This window comes from Netta rufina (assembly GCF_964035555.1).
Source record: "Netta rufina genome assembly, chromosome: 3".
In the NCBI taxonomy this organism is placed as follows: Eukaryota; Metazoa; Chordata; class Aves; order Anseriformes; family Anatidae; genus Netta; species Netta rufina.
In genome coordinates, this window is record NC_140125.1 from 76,984,959 (window position 1) to 77,002,725 (window position 17,767).

The following is a 17,767-nucleotide window of genomic DNA, read 5'->3' on the forward strand; positions in this document are numbered from 1 at the left end:
AAAAGAACTGGTGCTTGGGTTTCTTAGGCACCCAAACATTAAGCTGCACAACTTAAACAAAGAGACGAAAGTTAATTTAGGTTTACAGTTCAACTTTTGAATGTGTCAGCAGCTATGCTGATGGTAGGAGAAGATTTAGATGTTTATAGAACAGCACATGCAGCCCTAGCAGTTTCAGTGTTATTTCTGTTGGGTGTTGCTCTTTGTTGGGTATTGCCTGAGGATGATTTATTTACTTTCTCAACACGAGAAAACGTTTTCATGGTACGGGATTTCTCATTTGATTTTGTATTGATGGAGCATTTCAGTAGAGTGCTTTAGGTGCCTGTGACGTTTGAGCCTTCCCATCTGTTTGGGAGCACTTGAGAGCTCCTGCTCCGTGTTTTGCTTGTGAGGAACTGAGCTTGTGCCTTCAGGGCTTTTGGGCTGGGGGTTGTTACAAGGCAGGGCAGGAAGGCTCCAAAAAACGAGGGGTTCACGTAGGAGACGCAATTCTCCCAGGTAGACCTCCTGGACCAGCTGCCGGCCGTGGGCAGCCCCCGTGGGACCCCCACAAGATGGCCGACCCTGGGGGCGGGGGCGCCGCCATGATGGCTGCCGGGCACACCTGGCTGCCGCCTCCCGCCCTCACCATTAGGCCACGCCCCTCTGCCTTAAGCCCCGCCCACCAGCAGCGGGCCCCACCCATTCCCCTTAGGCCACGCCCCTCCCACCTCCTCCCCTCCCGTCCCCTCCCCGCAGCGCCACGTCACTCGCCCCCGTGGGCGGAAGTGACGTAGGCCGAGCGGGCGGCCAACGGCGTGCGGGCGCGTGTGGGGGTGAGAGGGGAAGGGGCCGGGACATGGCGGCGCGGGCGGCGGCAGCGGCGGCGGTCGGGCGGGGGCCACGGGCTCCCTGAGGCGATGGCGGGGCGGGCGGCGGCCCCCTCCTGAAGGTGGCGGCACCCCCCGGCCTTCCCCTGCCCCTCCCGGCCCGCTCCGCCTCGGAGCCGTTAACCGTTGCGGCCGTTGCAGCCGTTGGCGCCGCCGCCGCTGCCGCTGCGCGCGCCCCCATGAGCGGCGCGGGGGGCCTGGCGTGGCGCGCGCTGCACGCCCTGCTGCGCGCCCTGCTCTGCCTGCAGCGCGCCCTGCTCGCCGCCCCGCGCGCCGCCGCCGCCGTCGTCGCCGCCTCCTGCGCCCTGCTCGCCCCCGCCGCGCTCGCCCTGCGGCCGGCCGGCCCCGCGCCGCGGCGGGAATGCGGCGGGGGGAGGACGAAGAGGAGGAGGCCCCGCGGAGCGGCGCTGGGCCGGCAGCGCTGGCGGCCCGACGGGAGGGCGCTGCGCAAGCTGCCGGTGCACGTGGGGCTGGTGGTGACCGAGGAGGAGCCGAGCTACGCGGACATGGCCAGCCTGGTGGTGTGGTGCATGGCGGTGGGCATCTCCTACGTCAGCGTCTATGACCATAACGGTGAGTTATGCCTGGCCCCGAGCTGGACAGAGCCCCTGGCACCCGGGCGCCGTGCCCTTTGGGGTCTGCTGGTGGAGAGCTGAGGGTTTCATGTGCTTACGGGTTGAGTTTAAGCAGGGTACGGACATCCAGGACTGGGTGTGGGTGTTAGTAGCCACCTGTCTTCTTGCATTTCTTCTCCTGGGAAGAGACAGTGCTGACAGGTAGTTGAACTTGAATGGGTATGGCCTGCTGGTGTGGTGAGATGAAAGAAATGGTCTGCATTCAGCATAAGCCCCTGTGGTACATGAAGCTTGAGTTAGCCCTGGGCCAGCACCTGTGAAAGCTCTGGTGGTGTTTGTGTCTGATCTGTGTTCATTTGTTCTTGGGTCTCAGGTTTGAGGCCGTCACACTCTTTTGTAAATACCTTGATTCCACTTCACTCAGAATCATAAAGATTAGATCTGACTTTCTTGTCAGAAGCAATCTGAGCAAGCAGATTGCTCAGATTCTGTGCAGCAATCCTGAAAAAGTCATCCTCGTGCTGTTTCCTGTTGAGGAGATGAAACCAGCCGCATTCAAGATTTCCTTAGCTGAACTTCCTGCCCAGCTGCTGAGGGATAATCTGCAACTGAGACTAGGCAAGCTTTCAGCTCAGAAGAGCTGGTAATCCCACGGATAGATGGCCTCCTATGTTCCTGTCCTCTCTAAAGGAGAAAGCTTCACACTGAAGATCTTGGTGCGCTTAGTGTCAGTGGTGGGACTGTCAGACACCAATGTTCAGCTGTTGTTTTGAGCCACTTCTGATGGCCATCTAGAGATGTCATGTAAATTAGACCAGCTCTGTATATTTATGGAAGGTAGAGGTATCATCTGTAACACTTGTCTTCTAGTGGTCTTTCAGGAGAAATGCAGCTGTGCATCCTACCAAATAGGTGATACCTGTTGTGATCAAGGGAGCAAAAGCATCTGAGGAGGCCTTTCCCTGAGCATAGGCTTCTGTGTTTTTTTCTTAATGACTGCCACTGACAGCTCTTGTTTGTGTCTGGTCCTTCATATGAAATACATGACTCAAGTGGCCTGACTTTCACCAAACTTTCCAAGATCTTTATAAGTACCTGGGCTTAATACCAGTCACCAACTTAAACTGACCTGTGTAGGGTAGTTGCAGAACTTGGTTATATTGTGTTTCAGTGGGAGAATACTTGCTTCCTCGTTTGGAAGCCAAGCAACAGTATAAAATGTTTGCCCGTCATCTCAAGGACAGAGAAGACAGTGCCTTCTGAGAAGCCATTTATGTGTTGATGTTTTTGCTCTCAGCTTGGAAAGCGTTCAACCAGACCAAACGGAGCAGACCCAATATTGGTAGTAAACAAGAGTAGGAATTTCCCTCATGTCCTGAAGAGAGACTTGGAGGTTTGACAGAAAATACAGGGACCCTCAAGTATTTGCAATATTGCCTATTGCTTATGTACACTTAATCTCTTTAGATCTCTGCATTGTGCTCTGCAAATATGTACGTGAGCTGACCTGAGGAACAGATCGAGCTGAGAATCACGTTTCTTAGTGCTCTTGCTTTTCAGATTTGAATGGTTACAAAGTGAACAGCACTGAGCAGGGAGACAGCACTCGCAGCCGCTGTCACTGAGATCCTGTCTGGAAAGGAGATGTCAGCACTTCTATCACGTATGTTTTCACTGTGGAAAAGCTACTTCTGCTTCTCCAGAACACGTGTTGAGATCCAGTCAGATCCGAGTCTGACTGTTACAGGACTGTAAAGATGATGGCCAGAAATGACGTGGTTATGACCTCTGAAGAGGATTGCAGTTAACATAACCTTGCAGAACAATTGTCTTTGTCAGCAGTTCAGAAATAAATGACTTTGTGTAGAGTTTGTTTGCTGTTCCCATGTATTAGTTCCTAGCACACAACTTAAGCATGGGTGTAAGTTTTGTTAATACCCTTAAAATTTGAAAATGTAGGTGTGATCTCATGACTTCCAGCTCAGGAAATATTTTTCCATAGCTAATGCTATTAGTTCCTTCAATATGCTGGTTTAATTAGCAGCTTGCGTTCCAATTTGTTGGTACATAATTGATGAAGGCAAGCCTTAATCCACAGCAATGAAGTAGTTTTAAATCATTAGCTTTTGCCAAACTCTCAGACTTGATGAGACTAGCCTGCTATTACACATCCATGTTCTTCACAGGCTTTCAGAGCATTTCCTGGGATAGCAGCCATATCTGTTCTGCACAGCAAAAGGAATTTGAGCCTTCTAAAACTGTGTCAGAGAGTGAGCTCTGAGCAAGTAGTCATTCACATGGCTTGAGTGTACAGGGACTGTTGGTGATAGCAGGTATTAGCCTTTCTCTCTGTGCTAAGCCCCTTACGCTTCCTGGATTGAACACTGAGTGCTTCCAGATGGGCTTATGGCTAAGTAGGGCGTTGTAGTGCCTTGCAGACTTGTTGCTAAATCCAGTTCTGAATGGTAGCGACGGATGGAGGGAGCCCTCAGCAGTAATGCTAGTAAGTGAAGCTGAAGAAAATCACTCACTGTGTGCTGCCCTCAGTAGCAGAGGGTGAACCTTAGTTATGCTTTGCTCGTTTTCATCTTCTCAGGTGGTGGGACTTACCTGTGGTGTGCCGAGCTGCTGCTGTGGAGGGCTGTGCTCATACAGCTGTACCAGCCATTGACCCAGCAAAGGTGTGACCAGGGCTCTGCTTCTCAGTTAGATGGAGTGGAGTGTGCTTTGATTCTTCCTTCACTGCGTGCTTGTAGTAGTGAGATTTTTCCTGTTGAAGCAGGAAACGTTATTTACAGGACTGCTTTTCCATGGCTGTGTCCTCTGGAAGGAAATTGTTTTTGTCAGCTTCCTGTAGAAGGCTTAAATTAAAAATGTGACCTTAATTGGATCGCCTAGGGGAAAAAGGGGGAAGTGTGGCATTCTTCTGAGAAGAAATAGCAGATAAGCTGGTTGTGTGTTTATAGTAGTGACTTTCTGTATTTTTGACAAACTGACTAAAGAGAAGATACCCTTTGTTCTTCAAAATAAGTAACTGCATCCCAGCTCACCCTGGTGTGTTGCAGCAGCTGCACTAGTAACTCTAAGGGCAGCTTGTCTGCAGTTAACTGTGTCTCATGGATGATGGCAAGAGAACCCAGTACGGTACAGAGACACCAAGTAGTATTTGTGGAACCTTACCAGGTACCTGGCTGTCTCCTCTGAATCTGCAAAAATCAGTATTCCAGAAGACTGGAGTAAGAGTCCTTGCATAATGCAAGACAACTGTAATACAGATAGCTGCCTTGTGCCATAATAAATGTGGTGTGATAGGTCCTGTGGTGTGCAAAACAAACATTTTTCCCAAGCAGAACCTAAGATGGCATTCTTACGTCGCCTGGTGTTTAGGGGCCTTTTTCTTTCTCCCAATTTTCAAAATACTTTGTGACTATGCAACAAAACAAAGCACTAATAAGGTTTGTGCTACGGTGTGTGCATTGATCGTCAAATTCAGATTGACTAGTTATTGATTTAAATAGGTTTTTGATCAAGGATTTGTTTTTGTGGACTTCTGCATTCCCAGCCCTGTTACTGGGTAGATATCCATCTGTGCTAGTCAAGATCTTATCTTGGAGGAAATAATGCAGCTCTCCCGCAGTCAGAAGGCTGTGGCTGCAGTTACGTAGCAGCAGCTGAGCCAACCTGCTGGGTAGCCTTTGACCGGTATTAGATACCTTCTCCTGTTAAAGTTATTTGCTAGTCATGAGATGTTCCTTGAGTGTTATTTCTGTTATCAGAAGCTTTCCTGAAATAGTCTGGGACAAGGCTAGAGCATTTTCAGGGGGCATGCAGAGCCTTGGCATTTCAATACTTAGAGCTCCTGAAGAGATGCTTCTGCTTGAAGTCTTGTTAAAGCCTGTAGTACTACTTACTCTGTTGAGAACTTGAGTTTCCTTATACGGGATTTAGCTCTGTGAGTGAGCTTTTACTTCTGACCAATTTTCTTTTAGAAATTCTTTGGAAGAATAAAGTACAGTAGGAAACCAGATACATTTTTATTAGCTGCAAGCTAGACTTGTAGGCTCCCCCAGACTATTTGGTAGTTGAGTAGATGTGATCAATGCATAGAACTGTTTGTGTACTCGGTGTGCTCACTTAGATGGGGGAGACAAGTGTAATATGTATTATGGTCTACTAGACATATGTAATACGGCCTAATGCTAATCTGTACAAGGTGATCTTCTTACAGGCCTGGGTAGTATGGAAGCAGTAATATTTTGTCTTGCCTGCTGGTGAGCTCTTGCTGTCCTGGCACATCGCGTCCCTTCAAGAAGAAATGTGGGAGGAGTGGTTGCCTAGTGCTGCTCTGAATTCTTCCTGCTTGGTTAGCTATGGCTTCAGTGGCTTCAATTTGGATGAAACTGAAGTGACTTCAGCTATTTTCAAACAAGGCTTGGAGTTTTTTCTGGGATCTTGGAGTAGAAGAGCCTAGGCGTTTCCTAGCTCTTAGCGTCCTGTGAGGTCTAATGACACAAACCCTACTTTCTTCCACTAAACTGCAGCCAGCATGATCCAACGTGGGGATGTAGGCAGAAGTTGGTCATGTGTTATAACAGTTTCTTGCAAGTACGTTATTTGAACTGGGTTGAGGTCTGATGCTTCTCACATTGGATGACTCTGTTGGCACTAGAAGAGAGTTGAGGAAAAAGCAAGTATCTGAAATGCTATGGAGATGTGTTCTTCCCTATGCCTAGCTTTAGTAAGGTTCTCTTGTAGGGAAGAGACTCTTCTCCCGTGTCTTACCAGACTGTGCTGCTTTAAATAGCAGGGCAGCTGAGAGTGTTGAACCCCATGGGGCTACCAGGCTGTGAGCAGGCAGTGGCTGTGGTTGTCCAGCTGGATGAGTGGCTGACACCATCTGGTGCTCCTGGGGGCCGGGGGTTCCCCCAGTTCTGTGCCTTGCTTCTGCTGCACCTGCGGACCTTCATGATCTGTTTGTTGGTCTCTAACTGATGGTCTCTACACAGCAGCACCACAGCTGATTGCGAATGGTGTGGCTTCTAACTACTCTACAGTAGAGCCCATGGTGTGTTATGGAAAAAGACCTGTGTAATGGCAGGGCTACGGCAGAAAGCCCAAGTTCCTCTGGTTTGCCTCGGCTGTAGAGTGGCTGGGAACTAACGATAAGTAGTGGGCTTGCAGCTTGTGCTGTAGAAAGAACTATACCTAGAAATAGCTAACACATTCTCAGTATTTGTTTTAAAAGAATAAAATAAATGAAGTTTTATATTCTTTTGCTTTGGGAGTGGTAGTGCTTAAATATGCATAATTCCTAACACACTTAACTTGCTGGAATATACACACTCCTCTAGCATGCTTTTCAGAAACAAGAATTATTTCTAATTAGGAATAGTGAAAATCTCATGTTTGGTCTATACCAGAAACCCTGGTAGTGCTGGAATCTTCCCTGCTTACCAGCAAACAGTTAACAGTAGTAGTAGAAATCATTAAAGCTCTCGTCAAATAACTTTCCTATTAAAATCATATTATGGGCTCACTTTCAACTTGTATGGAAGGCTGAACAAAATTGGAAGGTAGTATTAAATGAAGGCTTACTTCACTGCCTTGGGACACTGGAGTTGTGTTATTGCTATAATTGCTATACTCACACTTTTTCACTATGTTTATCATGCATAAGTTAGCAACAGCGTCTTCAGAACTGGCTTGAATATATTTTCAAATTAAGTTTTTAAAAAAAATCACCTTGTAGACACATTGAATTTCTGAGATGCTGTAAGGGAAAGGGGTGTGTATCTGAGCTACAACCACATGCATAATTTTTCATGTCAAATGTGAGTTTGGTCCGTGTGTGCTGCTGCCTACAGCTACGCTATCCTGTGCAGCCATAAGAAAAAGTCTCTTGTGCGTTGAGTGAGAAAAGAGTGACAGAGTGAAGTTCCCAGATGCTATTGATTTTAAATGAAATCCCTCTGATGTGCTTCGGGGTCATCTCTGCAGGCAAACTGCAGCTGTGTCAAGATTGGTGGATCAGTTGGCATTCAGTGCGGAGGTCCTTCTCAAAAGATATGCTACAAATGCACAATACAACTGCAACAGGCTACAGCTTACCTGCTATTCCAAGAACAAAATAGGACCTAGATTTGAACAACTAAGGAGATGGATGAGCTAAATGCGAGTAGAAGTGAGCTCTAGCTGATCATCACCAGCGTTTCATCGATGCATGTGGTAATGTCTTCAGCATGTTCTGTGTGTGTGAAGGACTTCTTTGTTTTGGAGCTCAGTAAGCACCTTAGTTTGTTCTCCTGTCTGTTCTCCTCAGAGTCTTCATTTAGTAAAGAGCTGAAGAGCGGATCCTTAAATCTGGCCCACCAGTCTTTGACTGGAATAGCAATACCTTCTCATGAAAATGAATTGATGGTGTTAGTGTTGGGTGTGGAAGGAAACAGCAGCTGTTTCCCAGATCAGGAGCTTTCCCTGATTATGCCAACTCTTTTTGTGAATATTGAAGGTTATGTTTTGATCTTGGAGTGGCTGGAAACCAAGCGACTTGCTATAGGTGTGAGGCACACGCAGCCTTCTTGAAGATTGCCCTGAATTAGCAGCATTGTAGCTACACTGGTGCTGACCTGAAGTGTAAGGAAGACATTAAGTGCTAATGCTAGCGCAAAGCAGGCTCACCCGAGTAGTCCTATCCAGCAGTATTGCACAAAGCAATCTCATCATCTGCTATATATGAATATACGCTGGTAAGCAGGAGCACAAAGTATAACAATTGTGATGAATTCAATATCAGTGAAAGTGTTGTCTGATGCATGTGTCCATCAAGATTGCTACTGAGATTTGCTCAACTGTCAGTATGTGAAATCAGTTATAAGCATCCCTAAGATGTGTAATGAAGTAAGTTACATCTTTTGCAGGGATTGGCTAGGGTGTGAAGAAAAACACATGTGTTAACCACCTACTAGAACCTCGAATGAAGTCTGTGTAGACCCACAATCTCACTAGTATATTAAACGCATTGCATGTCTTCATGTTGCAAATTAACTCCTAATGTATCATGGTCTTAACCCAAAGCTTCTGTGCTACTTGGCCCACTACTGATGTGGAAACTGCTGTTTGTGGCAGCTTCTAATCCCAGAATTAGGTTGAGGTGATTAAATCATAAGCATGACTGGGAAGTTGGGTACAAATTCGGTGTTTCTTGAGTGGTAAGCTGATTGTGTGTGCGCATGCTTTTAGAGTGGTCAGCAAAAGTCCTTGATATAGGATCCCTGAATGAAACTTAAGCTCTTAGTAACAACCCCGAATGCCAAGTGATAAAGGCATTATCAGTTTCTAAGTAAATATGCTTAGCCACGCTCTTTCATTGTAAATATTTAAGCTTTAACACTTTACTGTGGCTTGAGGTTAGAAATAGTTGCGTGGCATCATTATTAAAAGCTAGAATGTACTTCAGAACAGAAATCCAAGTATGTTTGCCTAACCAAGTTCTTGTAGTCTCTTGTGCTCAAAATGCATCTACACTAAGTGTACAAGTATCAAGAAGGCCTTGGGGACTGCATTGCTCCTCGCAATACGTAGCTTGTGAAATTCTCATATTAGGAAATCTGAGGCATTGCAATGTCACCTGGCACGCTGATGTAGCCTTCTGGCTCACTTTGTGGTGACTTGCTTTGATAGCCCATGGCCTTAATAATGTGGCAGTAAGCAGTAGTTGATGTTGATAGCGAATCCCTGGCAGTGTGGGGCAGCGATAAAAATCGGTGTTAAGGTGACTTGGTCTTCCTGTGCTGGTAGGGTATTGCTATTAAACTGGTGCTCAGCATACCAAGGACAGTGAAGTGATTCTTAAACTATCTGTTATGCAATTGCGGCTTGCTACTTAAACCAGGCTGAGTAGAAGAGGAACATTTTGAAAAAGAGGAACACATGAGAGTTGTCTCCCTGCATATGTTCCTGCAAGGTCACTGAAATTAGTCACGTGCAGTAGCATTTGCTTTGGATTCTTACCATACTCATGAAATCCAGTTAGAAACCAGCACTGACCGCCCGATTCTTTTTTCCTCCTGCACAGTGTCAGATTTGTTTTTGTAGTACTCTACAGAAGGTGGCTGACATGCAACCTTTTTATTTTTTTAAAGGTATTTTCAAGAGGAATAATTCAAGACTGATGGATGAAATTTTGAAACAGCAGCAGGAACTCTTAGGACTAGATTGTTCCAAATACACCATGGAATTTGCAAATCAAGAGAAAGCTGATCAAGGTAAGGTGAATTGTGGCTGGGCAGGGAATTGGTATGACTTTAAATAGCTGTATATCAATCATAACTGCTTTTACTTAAGTACATTTCTCTGTACTATGACCTTTTTTTTCATAACCTACTGATTATCAGAACATGTACGGCCTTCCTGAGCTAGTATTAAACTTTCATTGTGATTGCTTGTTCGTAACTAATAGTGAGGTGTTATTCTTCCCTGCTCCTAGCAATCATTACTGCCTAGGTGAATCTTCCCTTTAGCCTGGGTATTGTGCTGCACACTTTAACAGATCAGTGTAGCTCAATTTCTCGTGGTTAGAGTGAGAAATTATCTTGCTGAGACTTGAAAGAACGCACTTGAGCTCGAGTAAGGGAATTGATGTTAGGCTACAGTGCATGTACTTCCACCTTGCCAACCTTATGCTCATACGTCAAAGTTGGGAGGGAGAAGGGGAAGATCAATATCATTGGTTGCCATATTAATGGGTAACCAGGAAAGGGCTTACAAAATAATCTTTTGATAGTAGTTTTTGTAAGAAGTAGAAAACAAGAAAATATTTCAAGGTGAATGTTCCTTATTCAATACCATCTGTTGTAAATATTCACTTTTAATGAAGTATGCTGATAGACATACATACTAGGAGTCCATGTAAATGTATTAAATTACTTTAAAATTAGGACTGTGCCTCAGAGGGACGGGCTGATATTTACAGCTTTCCTAACTACAATTCATCATATTTAAACGGAGCATAAGTTTTAATAATAGATATAAGACAATCATATTTTTCATTTTTCTGTAAGTCTTCCTACTACATCTTGCTAACAGAATTTTGCTTCCCCTACAATAGCGTATAGGGCAATGTGAAGTCCAGTGTTGCAGCATTAAGTTACCTTTGTAAGCACCTTAGGCTAAGATGCTAGCATTTACATGGAAACATCTGTGTTTAGCATTCTTTTTATTCCTGTGAAGGCTGAAATAACTAGTAAAGTGCAGAGTAGACCTGCTGTTAATGTCTTAAACTCTAGCATGCTTAGCTGCACTTACCTCAACTGGGATATTTATGTCCAGTTCAAATGAACTACTGAAAGACTTCTCAGACTTCCTGACTGAAAGGATACATTTAAATCTCAGGAATTTTTCGTACTGGAAGTCATGAAAAGCAGAGGTGTCTTCTGTTATCTTTAGATAGAATCCTTTATTCTTACACAGAGGGCTCCATTGCCAGACCAGATGCTTCATACTTCGAACAAACTGGTATCTGTCCAGTTTATAATAGGAAACAATTTCTCATTTCTTGCCAAAAGTAAAGCTACATGTCTTTCATCCATCAATACTGATGGGATGTTAAAGATTATTTCTCTATATGACAAGTAAATCGAATGTTTTCAAGAAAATTATTGTCGTGACCTTTGATAGACTGAGCTTTTTTGAGTGTTCTTATGACTGCATTCTGTCTTTTGTAGTCAGATTCTGCAGTTTTAAGAAATACTGGGTTTTAAGTAACTGTGATATGTTTTGTATCAGTCTAATGTGTGCACAGATACAAAGCACAGTAACAGTGCTAGTATTTAACCCAGTTACCTCAAGCTGGGTTTAGTACACTGGTGATTTGTAGTCTGCAGCATCCTTTGTAAGTCTGCCTCCTAGGTACTGTATCAGAACGTACTGTGACGAAAGTTGTGTTGGGTGAGAGGATTCCACTTCTGCCTCACAATAGTGTAGACATGGATAAGGTTGTTGTGAAATGTCCTCTTTAATTACAGTCATAATTACAGACTGATGAGTAAATTCTGGTACTATTACCTAGTTTCTCTGTAGTAATCTTATATCAATATTGCAACTCTTGCATCAAGGATGAAGTGCTATGGATATCCTGTTATCATATTCAGGGAGGGCCTCGACTTACTCATACTGTCACATGAATGTTCAAAGTAGCTGTTAAAACACCTTCCTCATATAGGATAAGAATTGGATTTTCTTTTTCTTCACTGAACTGCAAGTCTTTCTGCATTGCTTGCCACCCTCAAGTCAGTAGCTCTGCAGCCTGGTCTTACTGCTTTTGCCTGGCAGCGTGATAAAAACCAACGTAAATTCCCTGGAACAGTCTCTGCATTTCAAGAACAACTTTAATTAAACGGCATCTCACAAGACTCCTCAAAATAGTTGCTTCAAGCTTGCTTTTCAGTAATACAGCAAATCTGGATGTTTCTTACCCGTTTCTGTAATAGCTGGATGATGTATGCTTCTGACTAGTTGTACAATATATGAAGTTACTTTCAGTATTTAAAGCACGTTCAAAGCAACCATATTTCTGTTGCTTTTAAACTGTGTTTTGTACTTTCAGTTTTAAATTGCCAATCTACATTGAAGGTGCTGTCTCCAGAAGATGGAAAAGCAGACATAATAAAAGCTGCTCAGAACTTTTGTCAGTTGGTAGCACAGCAGCAAAGAACATATACAGACCTGGACGTGAACGAGTTAGACAACTTGTTAAGTAGTAAGTATGACACCGTCTGTGGGGGGGAGGGGATGTTAATCTGTGTTCTTACCATGATAAGCATTGCTTTCAGACTTATGCTAAACCTTTCTTGATTTTTTTTTGCTGTTTTCTGTTTAAATAAAGAGCCTGAAAGGAAACCCTAAGCTAAATTGGGAGTCTGATCTTTACAGAACATCCCACAGAGCTTGTAACTTATGTAATGAACTTTCTGAAAAAAGCACTGCTGAGATCAGTTGAAACTAGATTTATACCTAAGATTAATTCTTTAGAAGATAGCAAGCTGCAAGCCTGTGTGAGTCTTTTTCTAGATTTAGTTAGGGGAATTAAAGCTCTTTCTGCTGCCGAACTATTGCCCTGGGTGCAAATGATAGTGCACTTGCTGATCTTTTGCTTCCATGTAACTCATGTTAGTTATTTCCATTACTAATCCATGGAGATCACTGACTCTGCACTGAGGTGCATGGCTGCATGCAATAGCTGTGGAAAGGGCAGGGCTGCCCTCGTCTCACATGAAGGAGGAGCAGTTTAGATAAAGCCTTCAAATTCCTTGTCACACTACAGAACTGGAATACTTCTTTCCTAGAAGATCCATGCATGTTAATTGTGACTGGCTAGCCTGGCAAGGTTTGAGTTTCAGTTAGCACGCTCGAACTTGGATGTCTGCAGGCACGCTGTTAACATGTGGTTTCCATTAACTGGAATCTGAGTTTTTTTTTTTTTTTCTCAAATAATTGATCAGCCGAATTGCTGGGCAGATTGACTGCAGTGGGAGTTGAGACGCTATAATCTTAATGTCAAACTAAATTCTATCCCTTCAGCGTACTGCATGATACTTCCTCACTGTAATGGAGTGTTTAAACAGGTGTTTAATATGACACCTCAGGGAGTAATGTAGATGTCTTAGATAACTATTATACCCCAAAGGTGACTTAAGGAAGTGAATAATTGCTTCTCTAAAACAGTTGCTCATTGGCACCAGTTCTTCACAGTGATGCCCATGTATGTGTTTTGGCCAGTGCTGCTGAACTGAAGCTTCTCAAACACATGTTTCTGATCTTCTATCCTTGTACTTGAAGTGTCTGCATATCTTAAACGTTAGGTCTAGTCTGCGTAGCCTTAAAAATCAAGCAGATGTATTGTTCAAGTAACGCATGATAGCTGAACACAGGAAAAGAAATCTTGGTTTTTAGACTGTCAAAACTGTAAACTTCTCAAAGTAGGCAGCTTAACCTGTTGCTTGTAACTAAGCATAGTACCTATAACTAGTACTGCTTATTAATTTGCTTGGTTTTAATGTTTAGGACAGTTGGAAAACCATTCTTCGATGACCAATTTAGCTGTTGAAACTGCTTGTTTTAGTTGTAGTCAGGCTTAGCTTCCGTGCATCCTTAATTTCAAGGTATGGAATGTGAAGGTCTGAGTTGCTGATCTAAATTGAGAGGGAATTCTGAAAAAGCAATATTTGAGTAGCTATGTTCTTAGGGGTCACGGTGACCTCTGTAAATCTTTTTCTTTTTTTCAGATCTTAATTTAAATACCTGGTAATGTAGTTTTATAATTCCTCAAGTTCAGGATGCTGTTATTGAAGTTCGGTTCTAAAATGGTGCAGTTCTGGGTTGTCATGTGGAAATTTGGGGTTCTTTATCCATTCTTGCTCCGATTCTTACAGCCTGGGTTTTCTTCACTGTAAGTGAGTGTACTTTATTCTGAGCAGTGCCTCAGCTAACCAGCTTTTTATCAGAAAAGCAGGTGCCACTGCATTACAGTATTGTCTCTGCTTGCTGTCCACCTTCCCAGTACAGAATATGATTACAAAGCTGTAAGTTGCCCTAAAAAATCTATGTGGAGAAGGGTGGTGCTACCAACTCTACAAACTTTCATGTTTTCCTTATAGAATTCCTGATATAGAAGGGATGTTGCCAGATTCCTGTCCCTTGGTTGTCCAAGTCTTTTGGCTTTCTGTTCAGATTCTGCTCTCAAATCCTTCTGTCTTTTGTGTGCTAAACTTGAGCACTTTAACCTTAGCAGCTCTGAGAGTGTTGCCACACATAAGTAGCTACATTGTCATGTTGATATTTGAAGGCAGAGAAATGGATGCAGGGTGGAAAGCACAGTACTGTGTTTAAATAGGCTGTTCTGACAGTAATGCTACAGCGTCCGTTCTCGTTTTGCTTCTTCAGATAGGAACCAGAAGGAAATATTAGAATTAACTGGGCTCTCTGAAGGTCTTTTCCTGTTTGAAAAGTCATTGCAGTGTTGAAGATCCTGCTGCTGAACTGGCCAGCTGAGGAGTACTCAGCTTCTGAATCAGCTGATGAGTAAAGCTGTCCGCTTCCACCAGAATCCCTACTTTAAGTATTCACTGCTTCCCTGCAAAGCTGTTTCAGACTAACATACTAGCTTCCCAACAAATCAGCAGCTTCTGCTTTATGTTTCTCTCTTTGAGATAAGCTCTGAGTGGTGGCACAAGGCATTCTTGTATCTAAATACTTCATTAGAAACGCACACACTTGGGAAAATAGCTTATTTACCTCTGGCAGAAAGATTACTATTGCAGTGATTCAGTGACAAGGGAGGATGCAGACTTTTTTGAAATCTTGAGTTTCAAAACCTGGGGGGAGGGAAATCAGATGGGACCTTAATTCCCTGTTTTGTTCTTCCAGTGTAAGTTCCTCTATGAGTAATTTTAGGCTTGTATAAGGTTCCTGATTGCTTAAAAAAAAGTGAGAAAATTGGTAGATAACATCTGAAGTGGGTATGGAGTGGGTAGACAGCATTAAGCTTTTCATCTGCTGAAGGCAGAGATTATGCAGCCTAAGCACTCCTGCAGTTAACTTGTGGAATTAATGGATAATGGGAGGGGTAACGGGACGTACCGTGCAGTACTTGTGACTAGATGTAGCCTTGTAGCAAAGTAGAGCTATGAATGCTGGAACACTTTTTCAGGTGAGCTGGGTAGGTGCATGAAAGCCAACTTACTTTTTTGGTCCCCCTTGGTGTTAAATTGTTTTCCACAAGTTGCCCTAAGCAACTTGCAAGAATTAGCAGAGAAAGCTGGACTAAGCCTGTTCTAAGCTTATTGCCTGTCGGTCAGAGCTAGGCTGGAGTAGTTTAGGCATGGCAGAAGCGTATGGAAAGTGGATAAAGTCATTTGGCCACTGATTGCCTTCAGCCTCAGAAGATCAGCAGGAAGCTCTCATGTTGAGCAAGACAGCAAGCTACTGAAGAGTTAATTAGCTTCACTTACCTTGGGGACACTTCACTGTGTATCAAACCACAGTATTTGCTCTTATCTTTTTGGGGAATGAAATGGAGCTTTTTGGTTTTTAAACACCTGTTTGTATGCACAGTTCCAGAGCCTGGGCAGAGATAATGAGGTCATCGGAGTTGGGATTAGAGTAGTTGAATAACAGTGACTGGGGTCGGGTCTTAAGGTATGGGTAGTAAGGATGTGGGCACCTAGCAAACTCCTTCAGCACCATCTAGACCTGCCCTGGGGTGGATCATGCTGTCTGCTTACTAACAGGAAGAACAAGGTAACGTGTTTGGTGTTTTTTTTTGTTTTTTTTTTTTTTTTGCTCACTCATCTAACCAGACAGATGTCACCTGCAACAGTTTGTCTGAAACTTTGTTGTAAAAGTTTTTTAAACTGCATGTCTAGCTAAATACAGAGAGATCTAAGACTGTGGATCTGACAGGATATTTATTACAAGATGTTTTCTTGATAGACTGATATCAATTTATTTTTTCAATGGAATCTGAGTTTTTTTTTTTTTAGTGGTCCTTTTAATGTATTTGACAGCAAATCCACATTAAGACTAGTAAGTATGGGTCAGGGTGCAGCATGTTCTATGCTACTGAAATCAAGTTTGCTGAGACAGAACTAGAACAGGTTGGTTTTAGCAGCAGTGTTGTTATGGTTTGCTGTTATTCAAAACAATCCAACTGCTCATATCGCTGCCTTACCAAGTCTTAAACTTCTGACATAAAGTCCATCTGGGCCTGCAGTGAGTGGCTAAGCTTTTGCTCAGTTAGTTCTGTTCAGGCTGTGCAAGAATGTGCAAGAACAGTCTGTTCTCTTGACCTCTTAATTATTGACTCCTCAGGAGCTTTATTTTATTTAAAAAAAAAAAAAAAAAAAACAGTAACAATGCATTCAATTAAAAAACAGATGCTTTAGGACTTAAAATAAATAAATAATCTGGTGAATTTGACAAAACCTAATTTAACTTGTTCTTACAGGTACAAATGGATTTCCAGATCCTGATTTAGTCTTGAAGTTTGGTCCTGTGGACAGCACATTAGGGTTCCTTCCATGGCACATCAGACTGACAGAGATCATGTGAGTTGCTTATAATTCTTGTGGGAGCAGGTTGAAATATCTTACTAGTCTTTAATACATCACCTACCTTACAGAAATAGCCGTAAGAAAAAATGTCTAAACAAAGATGTCCAGAGTTTGATATGAGGATTTAAGAGCTGTTAAATGAGAACCTGTCATACTTCCAGGCTTTGTTGCTATATCAGTCATCATTAGACAATAGCAAGCTTTACTTCTCAGGTTTAACAAACAACTTCTGCCACCTTCTAGTCTGAACAACTTGATTCAGGTTCTGTTGGGGTTCCTTACATGGTTTTTTGAGTCCTATGCAGGTTTCTATTTCCTGTATAATATTACTGCATTATCCAATCAGACAGATGAGATGATAATGCCTCTGGATTGCTTTGCCTCTTTGGCAGTAACTAAACTGACTGTACATGCTGTATGTCTCATACATACATGCTCTCAGAGAGCACTTATAGGACACTTAAAATGTGTGGAAAGACCTTTGCTTCTCCAGCTCTTGCACAAATTGGAAGTGCTGTATGTACCTCAATGGATAGGCTTTTTTTTAATTCAGAGGGTGATGCAATACTGGCAGCTAGTTAGGGAGCTGTATGACAACTACAGCATTGAGAATAACTTTTCCAGGTTATGAAGTAGTGGTATTCCTTACTGGCCGTATACATCGTATGTTTATAAAAGCTTATTTTAACTTTTTCTAACTTGCTTTCTCAGTTCTTTGCCTTCCCACCAGAACATCAGCTATGAAGACTTTTTCTCTGCCCTCCATCGCTATGCAGCCTGTGAGCAACGCTGGGGAAAGTGACTGTTGGCTGAGCGCACTGAGTCATGCTTTCCACAGAAAGGGATTGATGTCTGTTTACAAGCACCTGTGACCCATAAGTCTGGTTCATAGTCCTTTCTTAATTTATCAACCAATTCAATAAAGTGTCTTACCTTTCTAAAGAGTCTGTGTGAATGCGTGAGAATACGTGGGGAAGGGGAGATTCACAGGTTTGCTTGATGAAAATGACAGTTGCTGCAAGCAAAGCTGGTCAAAGCTGAATTAACCTCACTTTCATGTCCCAGTGACCAAAAGAGCATGTAAAGATTTGGTTGTGTCAAACTCAGAGGATGATGTAAACAAGAATTCTGTCTCTGGACATTCTTAAATCTGAGGAAGACCTCTCATGTGCATCAGCTTTATATTTTTTTTAAATTATTCATGGTCAGGATT

General features: G+C 43.3%; 1 protein-coding gene across 2 annotated transcripts; it reads left to right on the top strand.

The window, feature by feature from the left end:
• Positions 1-784: 784 nt before the first annotated feature.
• Positions 785-17,496, top strand: NUS1 (NUS1 dehydrodolichyl diphosphate synthase subunit). Of its 2 annotated transcripts, XM_084283854.1 has the most exons (5): positions 790-1,445; positions 9,589-9,711; positions 12,051-12,203; positions 16,449-16,548; positions 17,266-17,496. In XM_084283854.1, the coding sequence occupies exons 1-5, from the start codon at positions 1,052-1,054 to the stop codon at positions 17,354-17,356; spliced, it is 861 nt and encodes a 286-aa protein (XP_084139980.1). In that variant the 5' UTR covers positions 790-1,051; the 3' UTR covers positions 17,357-17,496. The 2 variants fall into 2 exon arrangements, with proteins under 2 accessions (XP_084139981.1, XP_084139980.1); XM_084283855.1 differs by lacking the exons at positions 16,449-16,548; positions 17,266-17,496 and adding an exon at positions 14,387-16,350 and having other exon boundaries at positions 785-1,445.
• The last annotated feature ends 271 nt before the right edge of the window (positions 17,497-17,767 follow it).

Bases quoted from the DNA above. Each gene is read 5' to 3' on its own strand.
- NUS1 (XM_084283854.1), top strand. From the start codon at position 1,052: ATGAGCGGCGCGGGGGGCCTGGCGTGGCGCGCGCTGCACGCCCTGCTG. The intron at 9,712-12,050 runs GTAAGGTGAATT...TTGTACTTTCAG, and splicing joins TCAAGAGAAAGCTGATCAAG to TTTTAAATTGCCAATCTACA. The intron at 12,204-16,448 runs GTAAGTATGACA...TTGTTCTTACAG, and splicing joins GTTAGACAACTTGTTAAGTA to GTACAAATGGATTTCCAGAT.